The sequence below is a fragment of the Dendrobates tinctorius genome, unplaced genomic scaffold (assembly GCF_039654945.1).
Source record: "Dendrobates tinctorius isolate UK_male_01 unplaced genomic scaffold, ASM3965494v1 ptg000029l, whole genome shotgun sequence".
Classification (NCBI taxonomy): Eukaryota; Metazoa; Chordata; class Amphibia; order Anura; family Dendrobatidae; genus Dendrobates; species Dendrobates tinctorius.
Window position 1 is genome coordinate 588285 of NW_027361697.1, and position 23888 is coordinate 612172.

The 23888-nt window shown below is 43.3% G+C and overlaps 1 protein-coding gene across 3 annotated transcripts in view; it reads left to right on the forward strand.

Moving 5' to 3' along the window:
• PAPPA2 (pappalysin 2) overlaps nucleotides 1-23888 on the forward strand; it is a 246940-nt gene that overhangs the window by 169823 nt on the left and 53229 nt on the right. For all 3 annotated transcript variants that reach the window (XM_073571285.1, XM_073571284.1, XM_073571286.1), the window contains exons 14-18: nucleotides 5629-5824; nucleotides 7089-7227; nucleotides 9930-10104; nucleotides 12906-13119; nucleotides 16698-16860. In XM_073571285.1, coding sequence (XP_073427386.1) covers nucleotides 5629-5824; nucleotides 7089-7227; nucleotides 9930-10104; nucleotides 12906-13119; nucleotides 16698-16860 — 887 coding nt within the window. The remainder of the gene's footprint in view (nucleotides 1-5628; nucleotides 5825-7088; nucleotides 7228-9929; nucleotides 10105-12905; nucleotides 13120-16697; nucleotides 16861-23888) is intronic.

The window sequence follows — 23888 nt, forward strand, 5'->3', positions numbered from 1 at the left end:
GGTATTTTTCATTGTACTATACCGCTATTTCTCTGCCGTATCGGAGCATGATGAGTTGTGGTATGTGTTAAAGGGGCGCTCTTTCGCCCAGGGCACATGAAAACCTGGAGCCAGCCCTCCCCCCCCACAGTCTGTAGCCAAATAACCCCCATTTTTCAGTGCGTAACTTGTATTATGAAGTTAATTAAGGTTGACAAGCTTAAGTAAGAAGAATTGATGCTTTTGGCATTCAAATGGGCACTGTAAGTGTGTTTCCTGTCCTCCTCTCACTGCCGACTTTTATTCCCCATTGACTTACATTGGGTTTCGTGTTTCGGGACGACCCCGACTTTTCCCTATAATCGGACGATCTTGCTCGACCCGACTTTTGGAAAAGTTGGGTTTCACGAAACGAAACGCGACCCTAAAAAACCAAAAGTCGCTCAACTCTACTAGAGAGAAGATCCCCGGAGAGAGGGATAGAAGGATGGAAGTGCTGCAGTAGATCCCAGTGACCTGGATCTGCTGGCACGGGAAAGGGAGTGAGAGAGCAACATAGACTGAAAGCCTGATTCTCCATAGAAAGAAAGGATTAGTACGGAACATGAGGAGTAAAAGAGAACAAAGGACGTGGGTGAGAAGAGAACCCTTCCTAGAAGTTCCTAGCGCAAGGCCAGGGCCCGGTCACCGAGGTTGTATGGATACTAATGGTCCTGTAGCAGACACCGGAGGAATAGAAGTAGTGACCACTCTATTCCCACACTAGACTTGGGGGCACAACAGCAACTTGATAGTGAGCCGGGACTTAGTAGCAAGGAGTCCCCGAAGCAGGCTACAGCTGTCTGCCGTACAAGTAGAGTTCATAGGAATATCAGACAGGAGGAACTCCAGTGTAACTCAGTACTAGGAGTACTTCATCTAAAGGCGCTATAAGAGGAGACGTTCAGAAAGGCACATGTTGGTGGAGTGTTGGAAAGGAGTATTCCATCTGGCCTAGGGGTTGACTGAGTCCCTGACCTGGAGGACACGGCACGGAGGCAGGCATCTGTTTGTACAACAGACTGTGAGTAAAGCTTTGGAACTACATGCCCTGGTGTCCTCCACTTATTCCTGCACCAACCTGTCCAGCACTGCTGCATCCCTTGCGCCTGACACCACACCAACTACGTGTCACTTCACTTACTCTGCCCTGGGTCTACAGCCCTGCCTGTGGAGGGCTATAACATCATTGCTGCATCACACCATCAGTCCCAGAGAATCTGCATGCAGCGTCGGCTTAACACATCCCTTGCCGAACACCACAGGTGGCGTCACAAACTATTCATTTCCATTACAAAACATCATTCAATCTCCCTTTTACTTGGGCGCCCAGGGCCACGGACCGGGTCACCGCTGCTGTGACCATCCCCTCTGAGAGACCGGCCCGGTACCGAGTACCCCACAGCCATGGGAGGGCGACCCAGGTACAGGAGCAGTGTCCAGAAGTAGACCAGGAGACAGAGGAGCAGATGAGGAGATTTAGGAACATTGTCCTGAAACAGGCCAGGAGAAACCAGGAGCAGTGACAAGGAGATACCGGGAACAGCGTTCAGGAGGAGGGCCAGAGATACCAAGAGCAGTACCCAGGAGCTTAGGTCAAGAAATACTAGAGACAGGGTCCAAAAGCAAACCAGGGACACGGCAAGGAGATACCAGGGGCAGTATCCAGAAGTATGTCAGGAAATACCATTAGCAGTGCTCAGACGCCATTAAGGATCGCAGGATGAAAAAAGGAGATGTTGGAAACAGGCATCAGCTAGAACAACAAGAGGTATTGGTTTAAGAGCAGTTAAAATCACTTAAAATGATTATCCAATTGGTATCAATTCTAGTTGATCTGAGCTCAGAAATACTCGAGTCAGTTCTGTTATTCTCTTACCTGTCATTTATATTCTTCGCTTATTGTTGTGTGTGAGTAATTATTTATCATTTTGTTCTGGATGTCACACTGTTTTACATTACGGAAATTAAATCAATATCATGAGATTACACAATAAATCATACGGCATCAGCATTCACTGAACAGATGACATAACTATCATGCACTTTATTTAGGAAAATGCAAAACTAGAAATACAGAATCCTAATTTTCTCAAAGCTCAATAATGATGATGCACTAATTCTCTGGGGAAAAAAAAGATTATTTTTGTTTGTTTTGAAAGAAGTACAAATAATTAATATGATTGGAATTGTTTTTCTTACAGGAATTCTGCCAAAAGGTTCTTGCCATTAATCTCAGACCAGCATGATGTCAGGATAGAGATCTTAATTCCAGCGATGTGTCACTTGCTGATCTGCATAATGTCATTTTGATAACCTCAGTGTTTTCTCCGCTGCAGATGTAGCAGAGCTCAGAATGCTGAGCTCTGTATAACCCCGCCCACACCACTGATTGGCTGCTTTCTTTGTTCACTGACAAAATGCTTTCAGTGGTAGAGGCGGGGTTATACAGAGCAGATGACTAGAAGGCATGAGACACCTAGTCTTCTAGTGATAATCTCCTACTGATAAAACACTGATTGTATTGACAAAACAATACACAGCCTAATAAGTGGCACAAGCTATGTAGGTACTAATAATCTAATATCAGGCAGCTGAAAATGAAGAAAGCTGTTATTAGACTAAAACATAAAAAATGCAGGTCAATTGCCACATGTGAACATACCACATACTTCCTACTATAGTCCAGCCTGTCCTATAAGGCAACATCTGCAAATCACCATATTTTCTGGACTATAAGATGCACCAGACAATAAGACTCTCCCCCAATTTAGGGGAGGAAAATAGGCAAAAAATAATTTTTAATGTGAAAATGGGGGTCCGTATTATAGCCCGAATTTAGCTTACCTTGGGGGCGGTGAAAGGGGAGTGGGGTCACAGGAGACAGGAGCAGGGTTGGTGGGCTTAAGGAAAATGTCAGCGGTGTGAAGCAGGAGCGGAGTCCATGCTGTATACATTGATCTCCTGGTGGTGGGCTATAGGAAAGTGGTACTGGAGGTGAGGCATATGCAGATTGAGATCGAGACCTAAATCTGCACATGTGCCAACATCTGCGCCATATTCCTATAGCCCATAACTGGGAGATTAATGGCTTCTGTCTCAAACCGCCGTTACATCCTCTCCTCCCAAACCAGGACCTGCAGGATCACCTCACTCCTGCCACCTCCAGCGACTTTGCCTCCTTTGACTTCACTCCACCACCACCCCTCCCCCAGTAAGATACATTCGGACTATAAAACACCCCCTCCCATTTTCCTCTCAAATTCTGGGGAAAAATTGCATCTTATAGTCCAAAAAATTCGGTAGTGTTATTAGTACTTAAAAAATTATTCCCACATTTAAAAATGGGTATTACCATTTTGTTTTAATTTCTAATGGGGGAGTTTTTGTTCAGGATCTTGATTTCTTGGTCAAAGTGTAGAGCGATGGAAAAGAGCATCCACCGTGTTACGCACGTAGTTGTGGAACCACTGTGCCATGGTCCGGGGGAGTGACTGGAGGGGTGTAACTAAGTGAGCACCTGACTCTTCGCTAGAGCCCCCGATGGTGGGGTTAGACTTGGCTCTAGGTGCACCCTAGATGTTAAAACCAGGCTAGACCCAAGGAGCCATGGCAGGGTGGCACCAGGAGGACTGGGAATCAGGACCGGCCAGCAACTGGTTAGTTGCATGATATGACACAAGCAGGATTGGAATAGGAACACTGGATGTCATAGTGCGGGATCACAGATGCAGGTTGTCAGGTGCAAGTTTAGACTGGGCAGGTAAGGGGTATGGGTTCAGCAGGGTGAACTGAGATGGGTTCAGACAGTGCGGATCGGATCAGGAGCACGGGGACCTTACAACTAACTAACAGGAATCACAAAGGCTAACTAAAGTTGCTGAGGCACCTCCCAATAGGATAGGATGCCTTATATACAAGATGTCTCGCAGCTATTGGCTGGGGATGTGTTTAGAAACTTGCAGATTGGCTCTTTAAGAGATAGGGAGATGGCGCACAACCTCAGCCTGTCATGATCTCACTGCGGGTTTGACTCGCACACGTGGGGTTAATGTCTGGAACCAGTGCTGATGACTGGCATTTCTGGGATTAAAGGTTGTGATCCCAGTGCTGGCTTACCTGCACACCTGGGGCTATGATTGTGGCCTCTCCCTGGTTCTGGGAGAGACTTCTTATAGCCTCAGGACGCTCCCATCCCCGTCAGTTATACTTTCGCCCTTGGCATTGTGTGGTGACCCCTGAGTGTGTTTGTGCTGTGTTCTGGTTGCTTGATTCTCTGTGTATGACTCGGTCTGTTCTCTGGATATTGCTTTGGATTCTGCTTGGTACCTTCTATGTCTGTTTGGTTTTGACTTCTGCTTGGCCCTGACTATCCGTTCTGTCTCATCCCTGGCACTTTACTGATATCTCTGTGTATGACCTCCGTTTTGCCTGACTCTGAGTATTTCTGTATAGTGTCCTGCCATCTCTGAAAGCAGGACGCTATGCCCCGCCCCCTTGCAGTCACATGACCATAGGTCCTTTGACTGCTTGCTAAACTTCAGCGTCCGCAGGTCCTGTGTATCTGTACTTTCCGGCTGTACCTGACCCCGGGCCCCCCTACAGTGCGGGTGAGTCCCTGCTCAGCGGAGGCTACACGCCGGCGCTGACAGGATCCTGACACAGCCCACTCCAAGGAGACCTGCGTGATGAGCGCAGGTCCTAGGAGCAGAAAGATGCTGAGGGAGTGCAAACAGGTAAGCAGTACGCATGCCGGCATCCTTGCAGGGAGGGGGGAGAGGACACATGTAGGGGCGCCGGCAGTGTCCTAATACGTTGGAGGAGCTGCACCTTCCTGCATTACACAAAGAGACCATTTATTTTAGTAGGCACAATGTAATGCAGAATTTTACCTGTGGTGGCGCCACATGTAAACGTTTTTAACACTTACAGCAATGTTTTCCACCTATTACAATTTATTGCTGGGTTTGCAGCAGTTCTGATCAGATTGTTCATAGGGACCTTTTTTAAAACAAAAAGATTGTCCATAATGGAGAACCCATCTATTTGTCCTGATCCTAAATGTTTAAAGGTAAAATGAGGAGAAAAAATTGTAACTGAAGAAAAGATATTTAGAAGTGATAACAATAATAAAGTGAGGTCCGTTTTATATTTAATATGTACGATTAAAAATGATCACTCAAAGCATTTGCAAAGCACTTCCCAGAGATGGGGAATGGGAGTGAATTGCACTGCAGGTACACAAAAGTGCTCATACAGCATCTTCAGTACAAAGGGATAGACTCCACGCGGAGACCCCATTTCTGCCGCTGCCAAACGACCCTTTAGATTCTGAGGTCTCCTGCAAAAGAAAATAACAGACACATGCCTTAAAATTTGCTTTCTTCATCAAAAATAATAACTTGCAAGTAAAAAGCTTCAATTATATGTATTCTGTTGTGAAATCTATTCATAGTTCTCCCATTGATGAAAACATTAATCTCAGCATTATAAATCGCAAAGTTTCCGCAATTGAGATGTATACCCCAGCATGTATATATTATCACTTTGATATGTGCATACCTCATAGAATAACCAGCTAAAGCCATTATCGTAAATGTGTTTTCCTAGGAACGCATCAGCTTTCATGCCAGAGTAATCCTGTGGTTTTGAGATGTCCCCAAAACCCAACGTACAGAGTGGAGTCACTTACTTTGAAGTTCTCCTCCTCACTCATTGGGGTACATGGAGTCGCCCTTAGATCCCCAGGTACCAGCAGCGATTCATCAGTGGGGAGAAATCAGGAACTTATCAGAAAGAATTGCAGGTAACTGATGAAATTCTATGACGTCTATATACCTTTAAGGCTGACCTATCATTTCGGGTGACTTTTCAAAATAAGATGCCAAGTGTGCACATATGAAGAGTAATATTATGTCTGGCCATTACATCAAGTTGACGGAGCATTGCTCACCACTAGTTTACCCCTCTGAAAGATTTAACTGTAATTTTCAATTGTCTCAGACCTAGTGGGTGCAGGCTAGCTGCTATGATATCTCCCATGTGAATTCACAGAAACATGAGGAATTCCTGCTCCTCTGTCTCTTTGTAGCACATCTTCAAAAGTAGCAGCAGTATGGAGGATTTTAAACAACTGTACTGAGCAATGTAGCTGTGAATGCAGCTCTGAGTTAAAATTAATAGGAATCTGTCAGCAGGGTTTTACCTCCCAAATTATTAATATGCCAATGTAGCTCTTTCAAAGACAAGTTCAGCAATGCCTTTAGCTAGAAAGTCTGTTCCTACCTTCCTGGGAAATCAGCATTTGAATTGATATGTAAATTAGGCTGTAAGTCTGAAGCCTCTGTCATGCCAGCTCTAAGTCTCTTTGCTGGCAAAGGGGCCATCAGTCAAACAGGATGAGGCGGTGCTGGGTGAGGAATAGAGGTGGAGTGACAGAGGCTTTAGATCTAAAACCTCATTTACTTATCAATTTGAACGCTGATTTTCAGTAATAGAGGAACAGACTGGCCATGGTATTACCAGACTTGTCTTTGAAAGAGTTATATGCACAATTTAAAAGTTTTGGGGGAAAAACCCTACCGACAAATTCCTTTTAAGCTCAAGAATGCAGCAGCATTATCTGTGTGTGTCTCTCTGCCTCTCTTTCTCTACTGCTCCCCCTCTCTCCCCTTTTCACGCCATAAACTTTGATAGAAAGTTGTAATCTGACCCATCTTTGAGCTATTGGTCTATTTTATCTTGAACAGGGCAGAATTTTAGCTGCATTTATGAGTAAAAAATGAGTTCAGAACTTGTGGGATGGAGAAGTGGCTCATAGGTGGAGAAAAAAGATATTTTCTCTTAGAAGATTTATGTAATAAAGTTTCCTATGCTTGCTCATACTGTTCATTTATGCAAAATTTGTTGAGACTTTAAAACAGTGATGATTTCAAGCTATGATAACATTGGTGTCGTGGCTTCTTACAGGTTTCCATTGACTTTTTATTGGGGCTTTAAGAGTTTTAAATAAAATAGTTTATTGGGAAAAATAACTTAGTCTTGTAATTTGTGTCCATTTAATTCACCAGCTCATGCCCAACTCTACATGTATTACATGGGACTGCCCAATGTTCGATGGATCAGGATGGAGAGACCCTATGTTCAGTAACATGTGATGAGGGCTATGTTCTCCATACAGTTAGTAAGACAGGACATAGAATCTTACAGGTAGGTAAGAACCTAAGGTATGAATCATTTTCACTAAGAAAAAATGTAATAACTTGCAGTAAAGTGCTAATTAAGGCCCAGCATGGAAGGAAATGAAATTCTCTTATTCCAGAGGTCAGTGGTAACGTAGAGTATCAGCCTTTTCCCTCTAATAACACTAGTCTATGTTATGATAAAGACACTGGACCATATGGCAACCAACTCAGATCAGATTGGTGCAGGTAGCTGCAGTCAGGAGTCAGGGATGGGAGTGATCCTGAACCCTCAATGTGTGTGTGAGGGAGGTACAGGATGGTAGTCGTGGCTCTTAGCATTTGCGTTAGTGCGTTCTGCCCTCCCATCACATACACATACTGTCCATAGCTCTGCATACCTGTGGCTTCTTCACCTGCACCGTCAGGGCCCTCTGTACGTTTCTGGCAGCTTCCTCGGTTCAGTTTTTCACAAAATGAGCCACAGTCTAAATCAACTTGCAAATAACAACTTTACTGATCCTTGTACACAGCATATCTATATTCACTCCAGCATCAGCATCAGATTTCACGTCATGCAACTCTTCCTCTGTCCCTGTCCATTTCTCTGTGTCAATAAGCTCTCTTCTGGGACGAACCATACCTTTTAGCCCTTCAGCGTCCTCCCTGTGCAGGCTTACTCCGTTCGGCAGTTCCCTCGACTGTTTCGCCCCGGTCCTGAGGGCATCAGCCCACGCGATAAGCTGCCACATGGTGAGTGACTTGCCCGTTCTGCTTAGTTTTCCTTAGCAACTGCAGTTACCACTAAGCTGAAATGCTAGCACTGTTGCCGCTGCTTCTTCTGACAATGATGACCTGGCCACAAATACCAGATGGCTGGGCCTTACGCTTACTAACGATGCGCGGCACGGTGTTGCCCAGGGCTAGTTAGCCCATGTGAGCTGAACGGGCGCCCCAGCCCCAACTGAGATATATCAGGAAGCTTTTCCTACCTTATCCACCGTGCCCCTCTAACTATTTACTATATACACTATGTGGATTCCTATCTGTTATGATTGAGTCACCGAGGAGGAAAAAACAAAACACAAGCTCAGTCAGAAAATCAAAGAGGTTGGAAACTAGCAGATTGCAGACCCCTAATCCTATCACACAACTAGCAGTAGCCGTGGAGTGTTCCTATGGTGATCTTAGACACCTCGTCACAGCCGGAGATCTAAATAAGCCTAAAGAGAGAAAAGGGAAAAACTGACTGCCCCAGAGCAGACCCCAAAGCAATAGGCAGCCCCCAACATATAATGATGGTGAAACGAGATGAAAACACTAACACAGATAGAAAGATAGGTTGAGCAAACGATGGGGCCCAAGCTAACTAAAAAGGACAGGACAGAAAAGCTGCTGTCTGCAATCCGAGAAAACCCTGCTAAAAATATTACCAACACAACTGATAAGCAAAAAGGACCCTGAAGTCACTAGACTCAAAACCCTATATCAGCACTCAGAATATTCTGAAAGCCGAGCAAAAGAGAACACTGATCAAGGAATAAGAATCCAGCACATCCCCGGCCGGGGATGGCTGAACTCAAAAAACAAGGTAAACAAAACCAAAACTAATAAGTTCAATAGCAGAGCAAAAACTTATCTTTGGGAAGCAGGAATCAGACTGGTCTCCAAGAATCCAGCAGAGAAATCACCAGCCACTCAGAAGGGCGTCGGCTGCCTTATATCCAATCTGAAGTTCCTGTTACCCAGTCACAATCCACCTGATCAGGTGTTTGGTTTCTTTCATCCAAATCAGCCTCACTACCTTCCTTCACCAGAAGAGGGAGATCCTCGGACACAAAAGGTTAATGTACAGATGAGCTCACACCACCTATCTAATGACTAAACTGCCCCCATCTAGTGGCCAAACTACGGAACTACACTGTCCCTTAGACAACTATGAACATACAGTATTATATTATAAAAGATTAGTACTATATACATAGCAGCATTACAAGGCAGGACAAGAATATGTACATACATGTCACAAGAATATATACACTTATATGTACAGCACTAATTCTTAACAGGGACGTGTTTGGGGAAGACAACAGTCCTTGTAACCCCTTACAAGTGCTCTTCTGCACTGACCTTGTGTGTTGGCCACTGGGATTTAGGGTCAGTGTAGCATGGATTGAGTTCAGGCTGTGCTCGTTGCGGGAAAGTGGTCAATCAGGATCGGGGACAGTGCTCTGAATGCAAATTGAGACCACATAATGGCATACTGAGTTCTTGGCTACACCAAGGTTGCACCAAAACCTAGGAAGAGGACTAGAACTCCAGAGTCACCTATTGACAGCAGCAATCTTAAAAGTCATTATGATGAAACACCATGTCCGAATATTGAGATTCTGGTTTGGCATTTATCCCAAGTCATATTGCAAGGCTCTTTAAAGAGTCGATAGTGACTTTTAGGATCGCTGCTTCCAATAGGTGGTGTACAGTTCTAGCCCTCTTTCTCTCTTAAGAGACAATATACATATTTAATTTCCCAGAGGAGCATGCATGGCCTATAAGTCTCCTTACTTTCACATGCCATGCATGGCTTGTCACTCTCCACAAAGGGAATCGTTAACCCTTAGGCCCCTGCCCTTTATAAAATATATATTTATAAGTTAATACATTTTAATAAATCATATTAGAAACATTTACCTTTGCTTATGTGTCATTTATTTACTATATTTAAATCAGGACGCCTCCTTAAAATGTTTATCCGGACACTGGAATATAAGTGTAACTTGTGAGTTTTTGGATTGTGGACCTCCTCCATCGTCACTGGTATTCCATGCCAGTTTTTATTGTCCAGATGGAACAGGCTTAGAAAACCACTGCATCTTCACGTGCCTTCCTCCTGCCAAATTCCAAGGTATATACATACCGCTGCCATTAAATGTTTGTCCTAATCAAGTGGTAGTTCCTGTAATCAATTACTTGGATGTTGGTGTAATTTTGGCAATTAAGCATGCTAATCTAGGAAAGCAATTTTGGCTTTTATTTAAATAAAAAAATTTTTTTTTTTTAATTAATGTGATTTTCGTGCTGTGAATTTAATATGATGATTTTGACTATTGCTATGGACTGACAGTTTTCGTATTTGTTTGACTTACTAATTGGTGATGAGCGAATGTGCTTTGATAAGGTGCTATCGGAGCATGCTTTGGTGCTAACCGAGTGTCTTCGGCGTGCTCGAAAAATATGTTCAAGTCCCCACGGCTTCATGTCTCGCGGCGGTTCGACAGCAGCAACACATGCAGGGATTGTCCTGTATGCGTTGCGGCTGTTGAACAGCCACGAGAAATCCAGCCGCGAGGACTCAAACATGGTATTCGAGCACGCCGAAGACACTCGGTTAGCGCTTTCCTTTTGTTGATCTATATGTCATATTTTGAGAGCTATCTCTCTTCCATGTGGTTATTTTTGTTTTGATGCCTCTGTGGCTTTTTTGGTGATTTTTACTACCTATGTCAAGCACAAGCTGCCGGGACCCAGGATAAAAGTGGCTACAGTAGGATCGGACACCTGTGGTTACTACAACTATACTAGGAAGTTCTATAGCTTACTAGTTACAAATAGTTTTTATTCTGGAAACTTTCTTAAACTAGTAAGTTTTATTGGTTTCCATTTGTGAAAAATAGAAAACGTTTTATGTCTCTGGACAAACAATTGTCGGGCTTGTGCATTAGTTTTTTTTATTCCTCTGAGCAGGTGTGACTTTACGGGATAGTAGTTAGAAGAGCTATAGATCAGGGGCCATCAAATGTAATTTGGAGAGGAGGATGTAGCACCATTTTGCAGCCTGTAGATGGTACTTTTGTTATTAGTCTGTAAAAATATTTGATTGCTTTTTGAAAAATATCTCGGGTGACAGTAATGGAATGCGGCATCTACTATATGTTATGACAGTGGACTGCATTTAATCAGTGACATTTCTGCAAAACAATGGCAATTTATTTTACGACTTTCAAAACAAGAATTTTCCAGCCCTGGAGTTCTTTGCCTTATAATGATCACAAGGATCACCATTACACCAAGTGACATTATCTTTCAGGATAATTTCCAGTAGCCTCCAGGATTACTAAATGTTTCTATGCTTATTTTAATATAACTCGCACATAAAAATATAATTACTCACCTGCTCCTTCTAGAAGAAATCCAAGACGATGCTGCACCTACCTGTTATATATTGGATGGCCGAAGTTTTCTGTAAACCTATCATAGAATATATTAGCACTATTTCTCACCTCCTCAACTAGTTTTATTGTCATAGTCCTCGTGCTTCTTAAAGGGAATCTGTCACCCAATTTTTGGCCTATGAGATGCGGCCACCGCCATCAGGGGCTTATCTACAGCATTCTGTAATGCTGTAGATAAGCCCCCGATGAAACCTGAAAGATAAAAAAAACGAGTTAGATTATACTCACCCGGGGGTCTGGTCCGGTGTGGTGGCTGTCGCGGTCCGGTCCGGCGCCTCCCATCTTCTAGCGATCACGTCCTCCTTCTTACTTCTGCCGCGGCTCCTGCGCAGGAGTACTTTATCTGCCCTGTTGAGGGCAGAGCATTGTAGTGCAGTGCGCAGGCACCGGGAAAGGTCAGTGAGGTCCGGCGCCTGCGCACTGCAGTACTTTACTCTGCCCTCAACAGGGCAGAGCAGTGCACCTGTATCGGAGTAAGAAGGAGGATGGCATTGCTAGAAGATGGGAGGAGCTGGACCTGACCACCCCGGGTGAGTGTAATATAACTCGTTTTTCTTATCTTTCAGGTTACATCAGGGGCATTACAGAATGCTGTAGATAAGCCCCTGATGGCGGTGGCCGCATCTCATAGGCCAAAAATGAGGTGACAGATTCCCTTTAAATGCAATCACAACAATTGGTCGTAAAGGGGACGTCCAGGACTAAAATTTGTTTTGATCATTAATGCTTGTCTATTTAATGTCGTAATCTAAACTCTTTTCTAATATACTTTAATTAAAATGCCGTACCATTCTCTCACTACTCTAACTGCTTTCTTATTTTTTTCACTACTTCCTCCTTGATGACTCTTCGCTTGAGAATCCCAGTGTATGCCAAACGAGTCGTCTCAGACTCCCGTCCCCATCCCGGAGTGATTTTATTTACATCAGAAACTTTGGTGCAAATTTTGGGCCATATTATGAAATGTGTCTCTGAAAAGTTGCAAAATAGACCAAAGACAAACATAAAGACCACTTTTTTTTACTTTGCACAAAATTTATGAACTGTACTCGCCATTTAGAAGAATTTGGCATAAGAAAATGGTAAAGAATGCCACAAGAAAAAAAAAGGGGAAAAAAACTGCAAATGATGAATCGGGGATTCGGGGCTAGTGATGAGCGAATGTGTTTGGATGACTTGCTATCCGAGTATGCTCGGGTGTCATTCGCGTATTTTGGATGTGCTTGAGTAATACGTTCAAGTCCCTGCGGCTCCATGTTTTGTGGCTGTCGAACAGGCGCGAGATATGCAACTGCAGGGACTCGAACATATTATCCGAGCATGTCCAAGATACTCGGATGACACCTGAGCGTGCTCGGATAACACCTTATCTGAGCACATTCGCTCATCATTAATCGGAGCCAAAAACCTTTGTACAACATACAGTATAACTATTGACTGCACAAAGAGTTATTTGTACTTCTCTGGGTTGTAGGCATGAGCCAGTGGGTAATGTGCATGTGGGATGGCCATTGGTCTCTTCCTGAAGGCTACTGCAAGATTGAATGTGATGCTCCGCCAGCCATACCTAATGCCAGACTACTCACGCCTCGCTGCCATCTGGGAAACCATGACGTTGGATCAATGTGCAGATACCGATGTAAACTGGGCTACCACGTAGCAGAAGTTTCAGAGAGACGACAGCGGAGGTTAGTGATGAAACTGTAACAATTCTGAAATTATATGCTGGTAAAATGCTAAGTGCTTCTCACCTTCGATGATCACATCTGCGCTCTTTATAAAAGTAACAGTAATTTACCATTTCTTTCTATTCTGTGCCGCCAACTGTTAGAAATCATGGCAGAGAACTCATTAACGAGCACAGGATGAACTTTTCTAACTCAGAAGTTTTATCCACTTGTGCTAAAGACTGATGGAAATAACTCGTCCTAAAAACCCACCTCTCAGGCTTACATATATATATATATATATATATATATATATATATATATACAGTCATGGCCAAAAGTATTGACACCCCTGCAATTCTGTCAGATAATATTCAGTTTCTTCCTGAAAATGATTGCAAACACAAATTCTTTGGTATTATTATCTTCATTTAATTTGTCTTAAATGAAAAAACACAAAAGAGAATGAAGCAAAAAGCAAAACATTGATCATTTCACACAAAACTCCAAAAATGGGCCGGACAAAAGTATTGGCACCCTCAGCCTAATACTTGGTTGCACAACCTTTAGCCAAAATAACTGCGACCAACCGCTTCCGGTAACCATCAATGAGTTTCTTACAATGCTCTGCTGGAATTTTAGACCATTCTTCTTAGGCAAACTGCTCCAGGTCCCTGATATTTGAAGGGTGCCTTCTCCAAACTGCCATTTTTAGATCTCTCCACAGGTGTTCTATGGGATTCAGGTCTGGACTCATTGTTGGCCACCTTAGAAGTCTCCAGTGCTTTCTCTCAAACCAATTTCTAGTGCTTTTTGAAGTGTGTTTTGGGTTATTGTCCTGCTGGAAGACCCATGACCTCTGAGGTAGACCCAGCTTTCTCACACTGGGCCCAAAATTATGCTGCAAAATTTGTTGGTAGTCTTCTGACTTCATAATGTCATGCACACGGTCAAGCAGTCCAGTGCCAGAGGCAGCAAAGCAACCCCAAAACATCAGGGAACCTCCGCCATGTTTGACTGTAGGGACCGTGTACTTTTCTTTGAATGCCTCTTTTTTCTCCTGTAAACTCTATGTTGATGCTTTTGCCCTAAAAGCTCTACTTTTGTCTCATCTGACCAAAGAACATTCTTCCAAAATGTTTTAGGCTTTTTCAGGTAAGTTTTGGCAAACTCCAGCCTGGCTTTTTTATGTCTCGGGGTAAGAAGTAGAGTCTTCCTGGGTCTCCTACCATACAGTCCCTTTTCATTCAGATGCCGACGGATAGTACGGGTTGACACCGTTGTACCCTCGGACTGCAGGGCAGCTTGAACTTGTTTGGATGTTAGTGAAGGTTCTTTATCCAACATCCGCACAATCTTGCGTTGAAATCTCTTGTCAATTTTTCTTTTCTGGCCACATCTAGGGAGGTTAGCCACAGTGCCATGGGCTTTAAACTTCTTGATGACACTGCGCACGGTAGACACAGGAACATTCAGGTCTTTGGAGATGGACTTGTAGCCTTGAGATTGCTCATGCTTCCTCACAATTTGGTTTCTCGAGTCCTCAGACAGTTCTTTGGTCTTCTTTCTTTTCTCCATGCTCAATGTGGTACACACAAGGACACAGGTTGAGTCAACTTTAATCCATGTCAACTGGCTGCAAGTGTGATTTAGTTATTGCCAACACCTGTTAGGTGCCACAGGTAAGTTACAGGTGCTGTTAATTACACAAATTAGAGAAGCATCACATGATTTTTCGCACAGTGCCAATACTTTTGTCCACCCTCTTTTTTATGTTTGGTGTGGAATTATATCCAATTTGGCTTTAGGACAATTCTTTTTGTGTTTTTTCATTTAAGACAAATTAAATGAAGATAATAATACCAAAGAATTTGTGTTTGCAATCATTTTCAGGAAGAAACTGAGTATTATCTGACAGAATTGCAGGGGTGTCAATACATTTGGCCATGACTGTATATACAATATGTGTGATTTGTAGCTGTATTTCTATTAATGCATAATTAATGTTTTATAATTAAAGTAAAAGCCCAAAATGTAAAATGTACAGCCTCACCAACTTTTTTTTTTCAAATGTGATAAATGCTTCATTAATAGTTATCCTAACTTTACTAACATAGGAGCAACACACAAGAGAAATGTTCCAAACTTTTTAAATTCAGACTGAGCCTGCATGTAATATACAACAACCCAATGTATGGTTTTATATAATACCGCGCTACGTCACCTGGGACAGGGTTGGATGTCGCATATTGGTCTATAATAGATATAGACTGGCGAGTAATGCCGCAGCTCTGGGAGATCATTACGGTAGCTTGGTAGCTAACTAACTTTGCCCTTATACTTGTTAGCTCCATACACTTTAATCTGCATTAGTCACTGTATTATAATACATAGACTTATGTCTTCTGGTGCAATTTATATTTGGCTACATACAGTATACAGTTATTGCTAAGTTGCATAATGGAGTCATGACTGACACTTCAGGTCTATGGTGATTGGCGAGCATAAAGGAGTTGTGACTGACACTTCAGGTCTATGGTGATTGGCAAGCATAAAGGAGTTGTGACTGACACTTCAGGTCTATGGTGATTGCCAAGCATAAAGGAGTTGTGACTGACACTTCAGGTCTATGGTGTGCATAATAGAGTCATGACTGACACTTCAGGTCTATGGCAAGCAAAAAGTAGTTGTGATTGACACTTCAGGTCTATTGCGAGCATAATAGAATCATGACTGACACTTCAGGTCTATGGCGAGCATACAAGAGTTGTGACTGACACTTCAAGTCTATAGCGAGTATAACTTCAGGTCTATTGTGAACATAATAGAGCCATGACTGACTCTTCAGTTCTATTGTGAGCATAATAGTCATGACTGACACTTCAGGTCTATGGCGATTGGCAAGCATAAAGGAGTTGTGACTGACACTTCAAGTCTATGGTGAGCATAATAGAGTCATGACTAACACTTCATTTCTGCGGTGATCATAATAGAGTCATGACTGACACTTCAGGTCTATGGTGATGATAATAGAGTCATGACTGACACTTCAGGTCTTTGGCAATTGGCAATCATAAAGGAGTTGTGACTGACACTTCAGGTCTATGGTGGGCATAATAGAGTCATGACTGACACTTCAGGTCTATGGCGAGCATAATAGAGTCGTGACTGACACTTCAGGTCTACGGCGAGCATAATAGAGTCGTGACTGACACTTCAGGTCTACGGCGAACATGATAGAGTCATGACTGACATTTCAGGTCTACGGCGAGCATAATAGAGTCGTGACTGACACTTCAGGTCTACGGCGAGCATAATAGAGTCGTGACTGACACTTCAGGTCTACGGCGAGCATGATAGAGTCATGACTGACACTTCAGGTCTACGGTGAGCATAATAGAGTCGTGACTGACACTTCAGGTCTACGGCGAGCATGATAGAGTCGCGACTGACACTTCAGGTCTACGGCGAGCATAATAGAGTCATGACTGACACTTCGGGTCTATTGCAAGCAAAATAGTCATGACTGACACTTCAGATCTATGGTGAGCATTGCAATGGAGCTTCACTTATGATTACTTTTTTAACCTGTTTTACAGGAAGTTCCTGAAAATTCACTGTCTGCAGACAGGACTCTGGGCAGCTGGACGGTGTATTCCTATCATGTGTGAACCATTGCCCCTTATTCTTCGGGGAATGTATAACTGTACCCGTGGTGCGGAGGTGGACAGCAAGTGTACATTGCACTGCAGAACTTACACAGTATGAGACTTTCTTCTACTACGATTCTGAGTTTATGTATGACTAACCAGTGTGTTCATGCTTTTTGTGCCAGTAATGCAAATGTACTCATGTAGTGTATTAACATTTTAGCAAAATTAATCATTTGCATATGATAACTAATAATTCATTTAGCACGGTGCTGATTTTAATAAGCTTCTATCATTTCCAAGTCGCATATGCTAATACAACCCTTGATGATTATATTCTCTGCCTCTATACCACTAATTTAAGCAGAACATAGATACACCCACATGGCATCTCGCTGGCACATTGGCAGATACGTACTCTCACCACAAAGCAATTGTAAATTAATGTTCAAGCATGAATACACATATTTCACCATAAGACTGGTTATACAATTGTGTTTTTAAAGATTTATTTTCTTGAATCTAAATTTTTGCAGCCAAATATAAGATCTTCTGGGATGTCGATGAAAACCGGAAATTAAAGGGGTTGTTCTGGACTGAAATCTGTCACCTTTTATTCGGCTTATCAGCAGCTCCGCAACCAAGCAGTTCCGTCTGACGACGACACCGGGAACAACTGATCGTCCAAAGGATAGGTCATCAATATTAAAGGGAATCTGTAACCCTTTTTTTGCCCTATGAGCTGCCGGCATTGACATCAGGGGCTTATCTACAGCATTCTGTAATGCTGTAGATAAGCCCCCGATGTAACCTGAAAGATAAGAAAAGCACGTTAGATTATACTCACTGGAGGGGGGCGGTCCGGTCCGGTTTTGGTCCGATGGGTGTCGCGGTCTGGTCCGACGCCTCCCATCTTCATATGATGCTGTCCTCTTCTTCCCTTCCTGTAGTAGCTCCAGCACAGGCACACTGCTCTGCCCTGTTGAGAGCAGAGCAGAATACTGCAGTGCGCAGGCGCCAGACCTCTCCCGACGCCTGCGCACTGCAGGACACTGCTCTGCCCTCGTCAGGACAAATCAGTACGCCTGCGCCGGAACCACTACAGGAAGGGAAGAAGAGGACAGCATCGCATGAAGTTGGGAGGCGTCAGACCGGACCGCGACACCCATCGGACTGGACCGCCCCCTCCGGTGAGTATAATCTAACATGTTTTTCTTATCTTTCAAGTTACATCGGGGGCTTATCTACAGCATTACAGAATGCTGTAGATAAGCCCCTGATGTCAATGCCGGCAGCTCATAGGGCAAAAAAGGGTGACAGATTCCCTTTAACACTGATGACCTATTCTTAGGACAGATCATCAATGTCTGATCCGTAGGGGTGCCACCGATCAGTTGTTCCCGGTGTCGTCATCAGACGGAACTGCTTGGTTGCGGAGCTGCACAGCTCCATTGGCGGAATATTGGCCGCGACCAGGTACTGCACATTCACCCCCTATTGATTTGAATAGGTGGTGGATGTATAGTACCTGGCCGCAGCCACTATTCCGCCGATGGAGCTGTGCAGCTTCGTAACTGAGCAGTTCCGGCCACTGCCAACATCGGGAACAGATGATCGACCGGGATGCTGGGTGTTGAACCCCTACTGATCAGACACTTATGACCTATCCCAAGGATAGGTCATCAATATTAAAGTCTGGGACAACCCCTTTAAATTTTGAACCAGGGCTTACAGACAGGATAGACAAAAGACAGTTTACAAGGGACCTCCACCACTTAATGACTGCTTATATTGGACATACATACATAATACCACTTGGCACATATACAGTAGCACTGCAGGGGTGGACATATCATTGGTGCAACCAGGGCCCAAGAAGTAAGAGGGCAACTATTTTCACCACCAAAGCAGGTGGAATTGGGCATTTTTATGAGCTATTGGACTGTAGAGGGCCATATATTGTTCTTACACCAGGGCCGCCTTCTTTCTGTGTCCGCCAGTATGGCACTGCTATGTTGAGAATGTATAGTAGTATTATATAGTCACTTTATGGTAGTATTACGTATACACATTGCACCGTTAAATTATTTTAGGCACCATATGGCAATATCATGTGGGCAGTACTGTGGCAGCTACACGTTGCATTGAAATTACCTGTTGTAGAATTTATAGCTTATAATCAGGGGTGATTACTTTTGAACACAATCTACAATGGGTAATACTGTATTGTATATACACTGCTCAAAAAATAAAGGGAACACTTAATCAACACAATGTAACTCCAAGTCAATCACACTTCTGTGAAATCAAACTGTCCACTTAGGAAGCAACACTGATTGACAATCAATTTGACATGGTGTTGTGCAAATGGAATAGACAACAGATGGAAATTTTTGGCAATTATCAAGACACCCTCAATAAAGGAGTGGTTCTGCTGGTGGGGACCACAGACCACATCTCATTACCAATGCTTTCTGGCTGATGTTTTGGTCACTTTTGAATGTTGATTGTGCTTTCACATTCGTGGTAGCATGAGACGGACTCTACAACCCACACAAGTGGCTCAGGTAGTGCAGCTCATCCAGGAAGGCACATCAATGCGAGCTGTGGCAAGAAGGTTTGCTGTGTCTGTCAGCGTAGTGTCCAGAGGCTGGAGGCGCTACCAGGAGACAGGCCAGTACACCAGGAGATGTGGAGGGGGCCATAGGAGCCCAGCAGCAGGACCGCTACCTCCGCATTTGTGCAAGGAGGAACAGGAGGAGCACTGCCAGAGCCTGGTAAAATGACCTCCAGCAGGCCACAAATGTGCATGTGTCTGCACAAATGGTTAGAGACCGATTCCATGGGGATGGTCTGAGGGCCCGACATCCACAGATGGGGGTTGTGCTCACAGCCCAACACCGTGCAGGACGCTTAGCATTTGCCATGGAACACCAGGACTGGCAAATTCACCACTGACCCCTGTGCTCTTCACAGATGAAAGCAGGTTGACACTGAGCACATATGACAGACGTGACAGAGTCTGGAGAGGCCATGGAGAGTGATCTGCTGGTGCAACATCCTCCAGCATGACCCGTTTGGCAGTGGGTCAGTAATAGTGTGGGGTGGCATTTCTTTGGAGGGGCGCACAGCCCGCCATGTTCTCACCAGAGGTAGCGTGACTGCCAATAGGTACCGAGATGAGATCCTCAGACCCCTTGTAAGACCATATGCTGGTGCGGTTGGCCCTGGGTTCCTCCTAATGCAGGACAATGCCAGACCTCATGTGGCTGGAGTGTGTAAGCAGTTCTTGCAAGATCAAGGCATTGAAACTATGGACTGGCCCGCCCATTCCCTGAACCTGAAGCCGATTGAGCACATCTGGGACATCATGTCTAGCTCCATCCACCAATGTCACGTTGCACCACAGACTGTCCAGGAGTTGCGCATGTTTTAGTCCAGGTCTAGGAAGAGATCCCTCAGGAGACCATCCGCCGCCTCATCAGGATCATGCCCAGGCGTTGTAGGGAGGTCATACAGGCACGTGGAGGCCACACACAATACTGAGCCTAGTTTTGACTTGTTTTAAGGACATTACATTCCACTTTAATTTTGTGGGTGACTCCAAATCCAGGCCTCCATTGGTTAATAAATTTGATTTCCATTGATGATTTGTGTGTGATTTTGTTGTCAGCACATTAAATTTTGTACAGAACAAAGTATTCAATGAGAATATTTCATTCATTCAGATCTAGGATGTGTTAATTGAGTGTTCCCTTTATCTTCTTGAGCAGTGTACCTTGCCTCTGTTATATTCGTTCTGTTATGTTTGTAATTTTCACATCCAAGGTTAAAGCAAAAATATTGCTGGTTCTTTCTTGGAGTCTAAATGCAAATTTATCTGCACTTTATTTGTGACCATATGGCTCCCTTACACCTTAGAGCAACAATGTCTGAACCTGACAATTTTGATAGAACAAGACAACATCTAATGTATAGGGCGATCACCCGATTCTCCAACGGATGATGTCAGGGAAGAAAAAGGATTGAATTTCAACATCCGATCCTTTTGTTCTCAGACAAGATTCTGTAAGTTATCGCCATAGGTGCTTGGAAATGGAAGCATCTTATTCTTATTCCCTTTGTTGTAATCACATTCATGATCAGCCAAACTGAGCATGCATATACATAGAGGAAAAGCTGAGTAACTGTAGAAGCAGAAGTACCTTTCAGCAAATCTTGACCAAAATGCAAACCGTGCCTCTCGACTGCTACCTGCGCTGCCCAAGTATCCAACTTTATCCGCAGACACAGATACATCTGAAAAGAGTAGCTGCCAGGCAGTAATATGGCAGCCACCTGGCACACTTAGTAGTCACTGATTTGCAAGTGTGCCAGGTGTGACAATGTGCCATCTTCCCCCATCTTGCTATTTGGAGACTTTCTAGCTTGTTTTTTCTTCGGAGGGCATCTGTTAAGATGATTTAACGTCACGGGGTTTGTCTTCGGTCTGTCTCGTCTTGACAATATCTTCTACATTTATTTATTTATTTTTTTATAAATTTAGCTTTTCAACATGTCAAGCAAATCTCAAACCTTGTAATGATGCGTCATTTGGCACGACTCTGGGTTCAGTAAGTTATCACGATCTACAAGTTTCATGAATTGTTAAATTCAGCTCGACTCCGGATGTGTCTTGTAAGATTTATGGGATTTAGAAGGGTCTTGCCTAACCTTGAAGTTCAGAGTCAGGTGCGTGCAGTGCGGCTCATCTATAATATTATCCTTTTGCTGAGAAAACAGCTTAGCTATAATGCATTGACACCATAACCCCGAGCACGCGGCTAACTTAATATTCTTTGCTCTCTCGAGCAGTTTACGTTAAATAGGGATGAGTTCTATGGCCCCTGGGTTTTGCAATTCTGCAGGTGCGGAAAATAGAATAATACAAAACGTGTTATTTTCCCAAATTGCTCATCCAGCAAAAAAAAAAAAAAAAAAATACTTTTTTTTTTCTTATTTGGAGAAGGATACTTTGATCGAGTCTTCCATTGTACAGCATAATTCAAAAATAGCAGCGGCAAAAATGCAAGAGCGAGATTCCGGTGGCGGGGTAATATAACTAATTTTGATTGTGTGCAGATATAGTCACATTTCATTTTAACAGTGAAACATAATTAACACCTAATTAAGTTGATTATCTGTGACAGTGATGAGAGTGCTGGAATAAATTTGTTTTTCACACCTTTGCTAGAAGTGCTTAGTTCACAATGTGCTGAACGAGATTTTTAATTGAACTTTGTGTCCCTTGTCTGCTTTAGAACGATCAGTCATTTAAATCTTTTAAATTGGATTACAAGAGGTACGGATTCACAAAGGGAAGTTTAGCCCGCGATTCAGCATATGGACCTTCTTCTTTTTTCTTTTCTTTTTTTTCCAGTGACTTGCAAAAAAAAAAGCGCTTTGACTTCAGATCTTATTTCCTTTATTCTTTCATTAAAGTAGCGGTCAACCTTCTAATGACCTTCATGTATCGGCTGGCAGGTATGTAAAACAATGCAATTTTAGCAAAAGGCATTGCATTACATCTGCTTCAATGTGTCTGTATACAGACTTTACCAAAATTAATTGTTGTCTTAGCACAAAGTAGATTTGGTGTTAAAGGGGTTGTCCAGGACTTTAACACTGATGGACTATCCTTAGAATAGGTCATCAATGTCTGATCGGTGGGCAGCCCTGCTGATCATCTGTTCCTGACTGCTCAGTTGTGGAACTGTATAATAGCTGCGGCCAGATATTGCATATGAGGCCGGAGTCACTCTAAATCGAGATACGGCCGAGTCTCGCAGGTTAAAACCAAGCTCTGGCACCGGCACTCCGGAACGGAGAGTGCAGCTCCATGTATTGCTGTGCGGCTGCAGGCTCCGCTCCAGAGTGCCGGCGCCAGAGCTTGGTTTTAACCTGCGAGACTCGGACGTATCTCACTGTGTGTGATCCCGTCCTCAGCCCCCTTTTCAAATCAATAGGTTCTGGGTGCGCAGTACCCGGCTGTGGCCACTATTCCATCGACGGAGCTGTGCAGCTCCATAACTGAGCAGCGAGGGTGACGGGTGTCACCCCCCCACTGAACAGACATTGATGCTCAAGTCCCGGTCAACCCCTATAAAAAGAGATGTGTGTTGTTAGGTTTGTCTCCCATATTTGCTAAATTCTTTGAGGGCTTGTAAATTCAAAATGAAGTTCATGCTGTTTAGCCCCTTTATGACCAAAGGTATTTTCGGTTTTGCGTTTTCGTTTTTTGCTCCCCTTCTTCCCATAGCCATAACTTTTGTATTTTTTGCATCAATATGGCCATGTGGGGGTTTGTTTTTTGCGGGACGAGTTTTACTTTTAAACATTTTGTGAACTGGAAAATAGGAAAAAAAATCCAAGTGTGGTGAAATTGCAAAAAAAAGTGCAACCCCCACAGTTGTTTTTTGATTGGCTTTTTTTACTAGGTTCACTAAATGCTAAAACTGACCTGCCATTATGATTTTCCAGGTCATTACGAGTTCATAGACACCAAACATGTCTAGGTTCTTTTTTATCAACGTGATGAAAAAAAATTAAAAACTTTGTTAAAAAAAAATTGCACCATTTTCCGATACCTGTAGCGTCTCTATTTTTCAGGTTGGGTCAGGGTTTATTTTTTGCACATCGAGCTGACGTTTTTAATGATACGATTTTGGTGCAGATACGTTCTTTTGATAGCATGTTATTGCATTTCAATGCAATGTCACAGCGACCAAAAAAACACAATTCTGGTGTTTTTACTTTTTTCTCGCTACGACTTTTAGTGATCAGGTTAATCTTTTTTTTTCTTGATACACTGGGCAATTCAAAATGTGACGATACCAAATATGTGTATGTTTGATTTTTTTTATTGCTTTATTTTGAATGGGGTGATTTGAACTTTTATTTTTTTATATTTTTAAAAACTTTTTTTTTACTTTTTGCATGCTTCAATGGTCTCCATGGGATACTAGAAGCTGCCATAATTCGATTGGCTCTGCTACATACAGGCGATGATCAGATCACCTGTATGTAGCAGAATTACTGACTTGCTATGAGCGCCAACCACCAGGTGGCGCTCATAGAAATCTGGCATTGACAACCATAGAG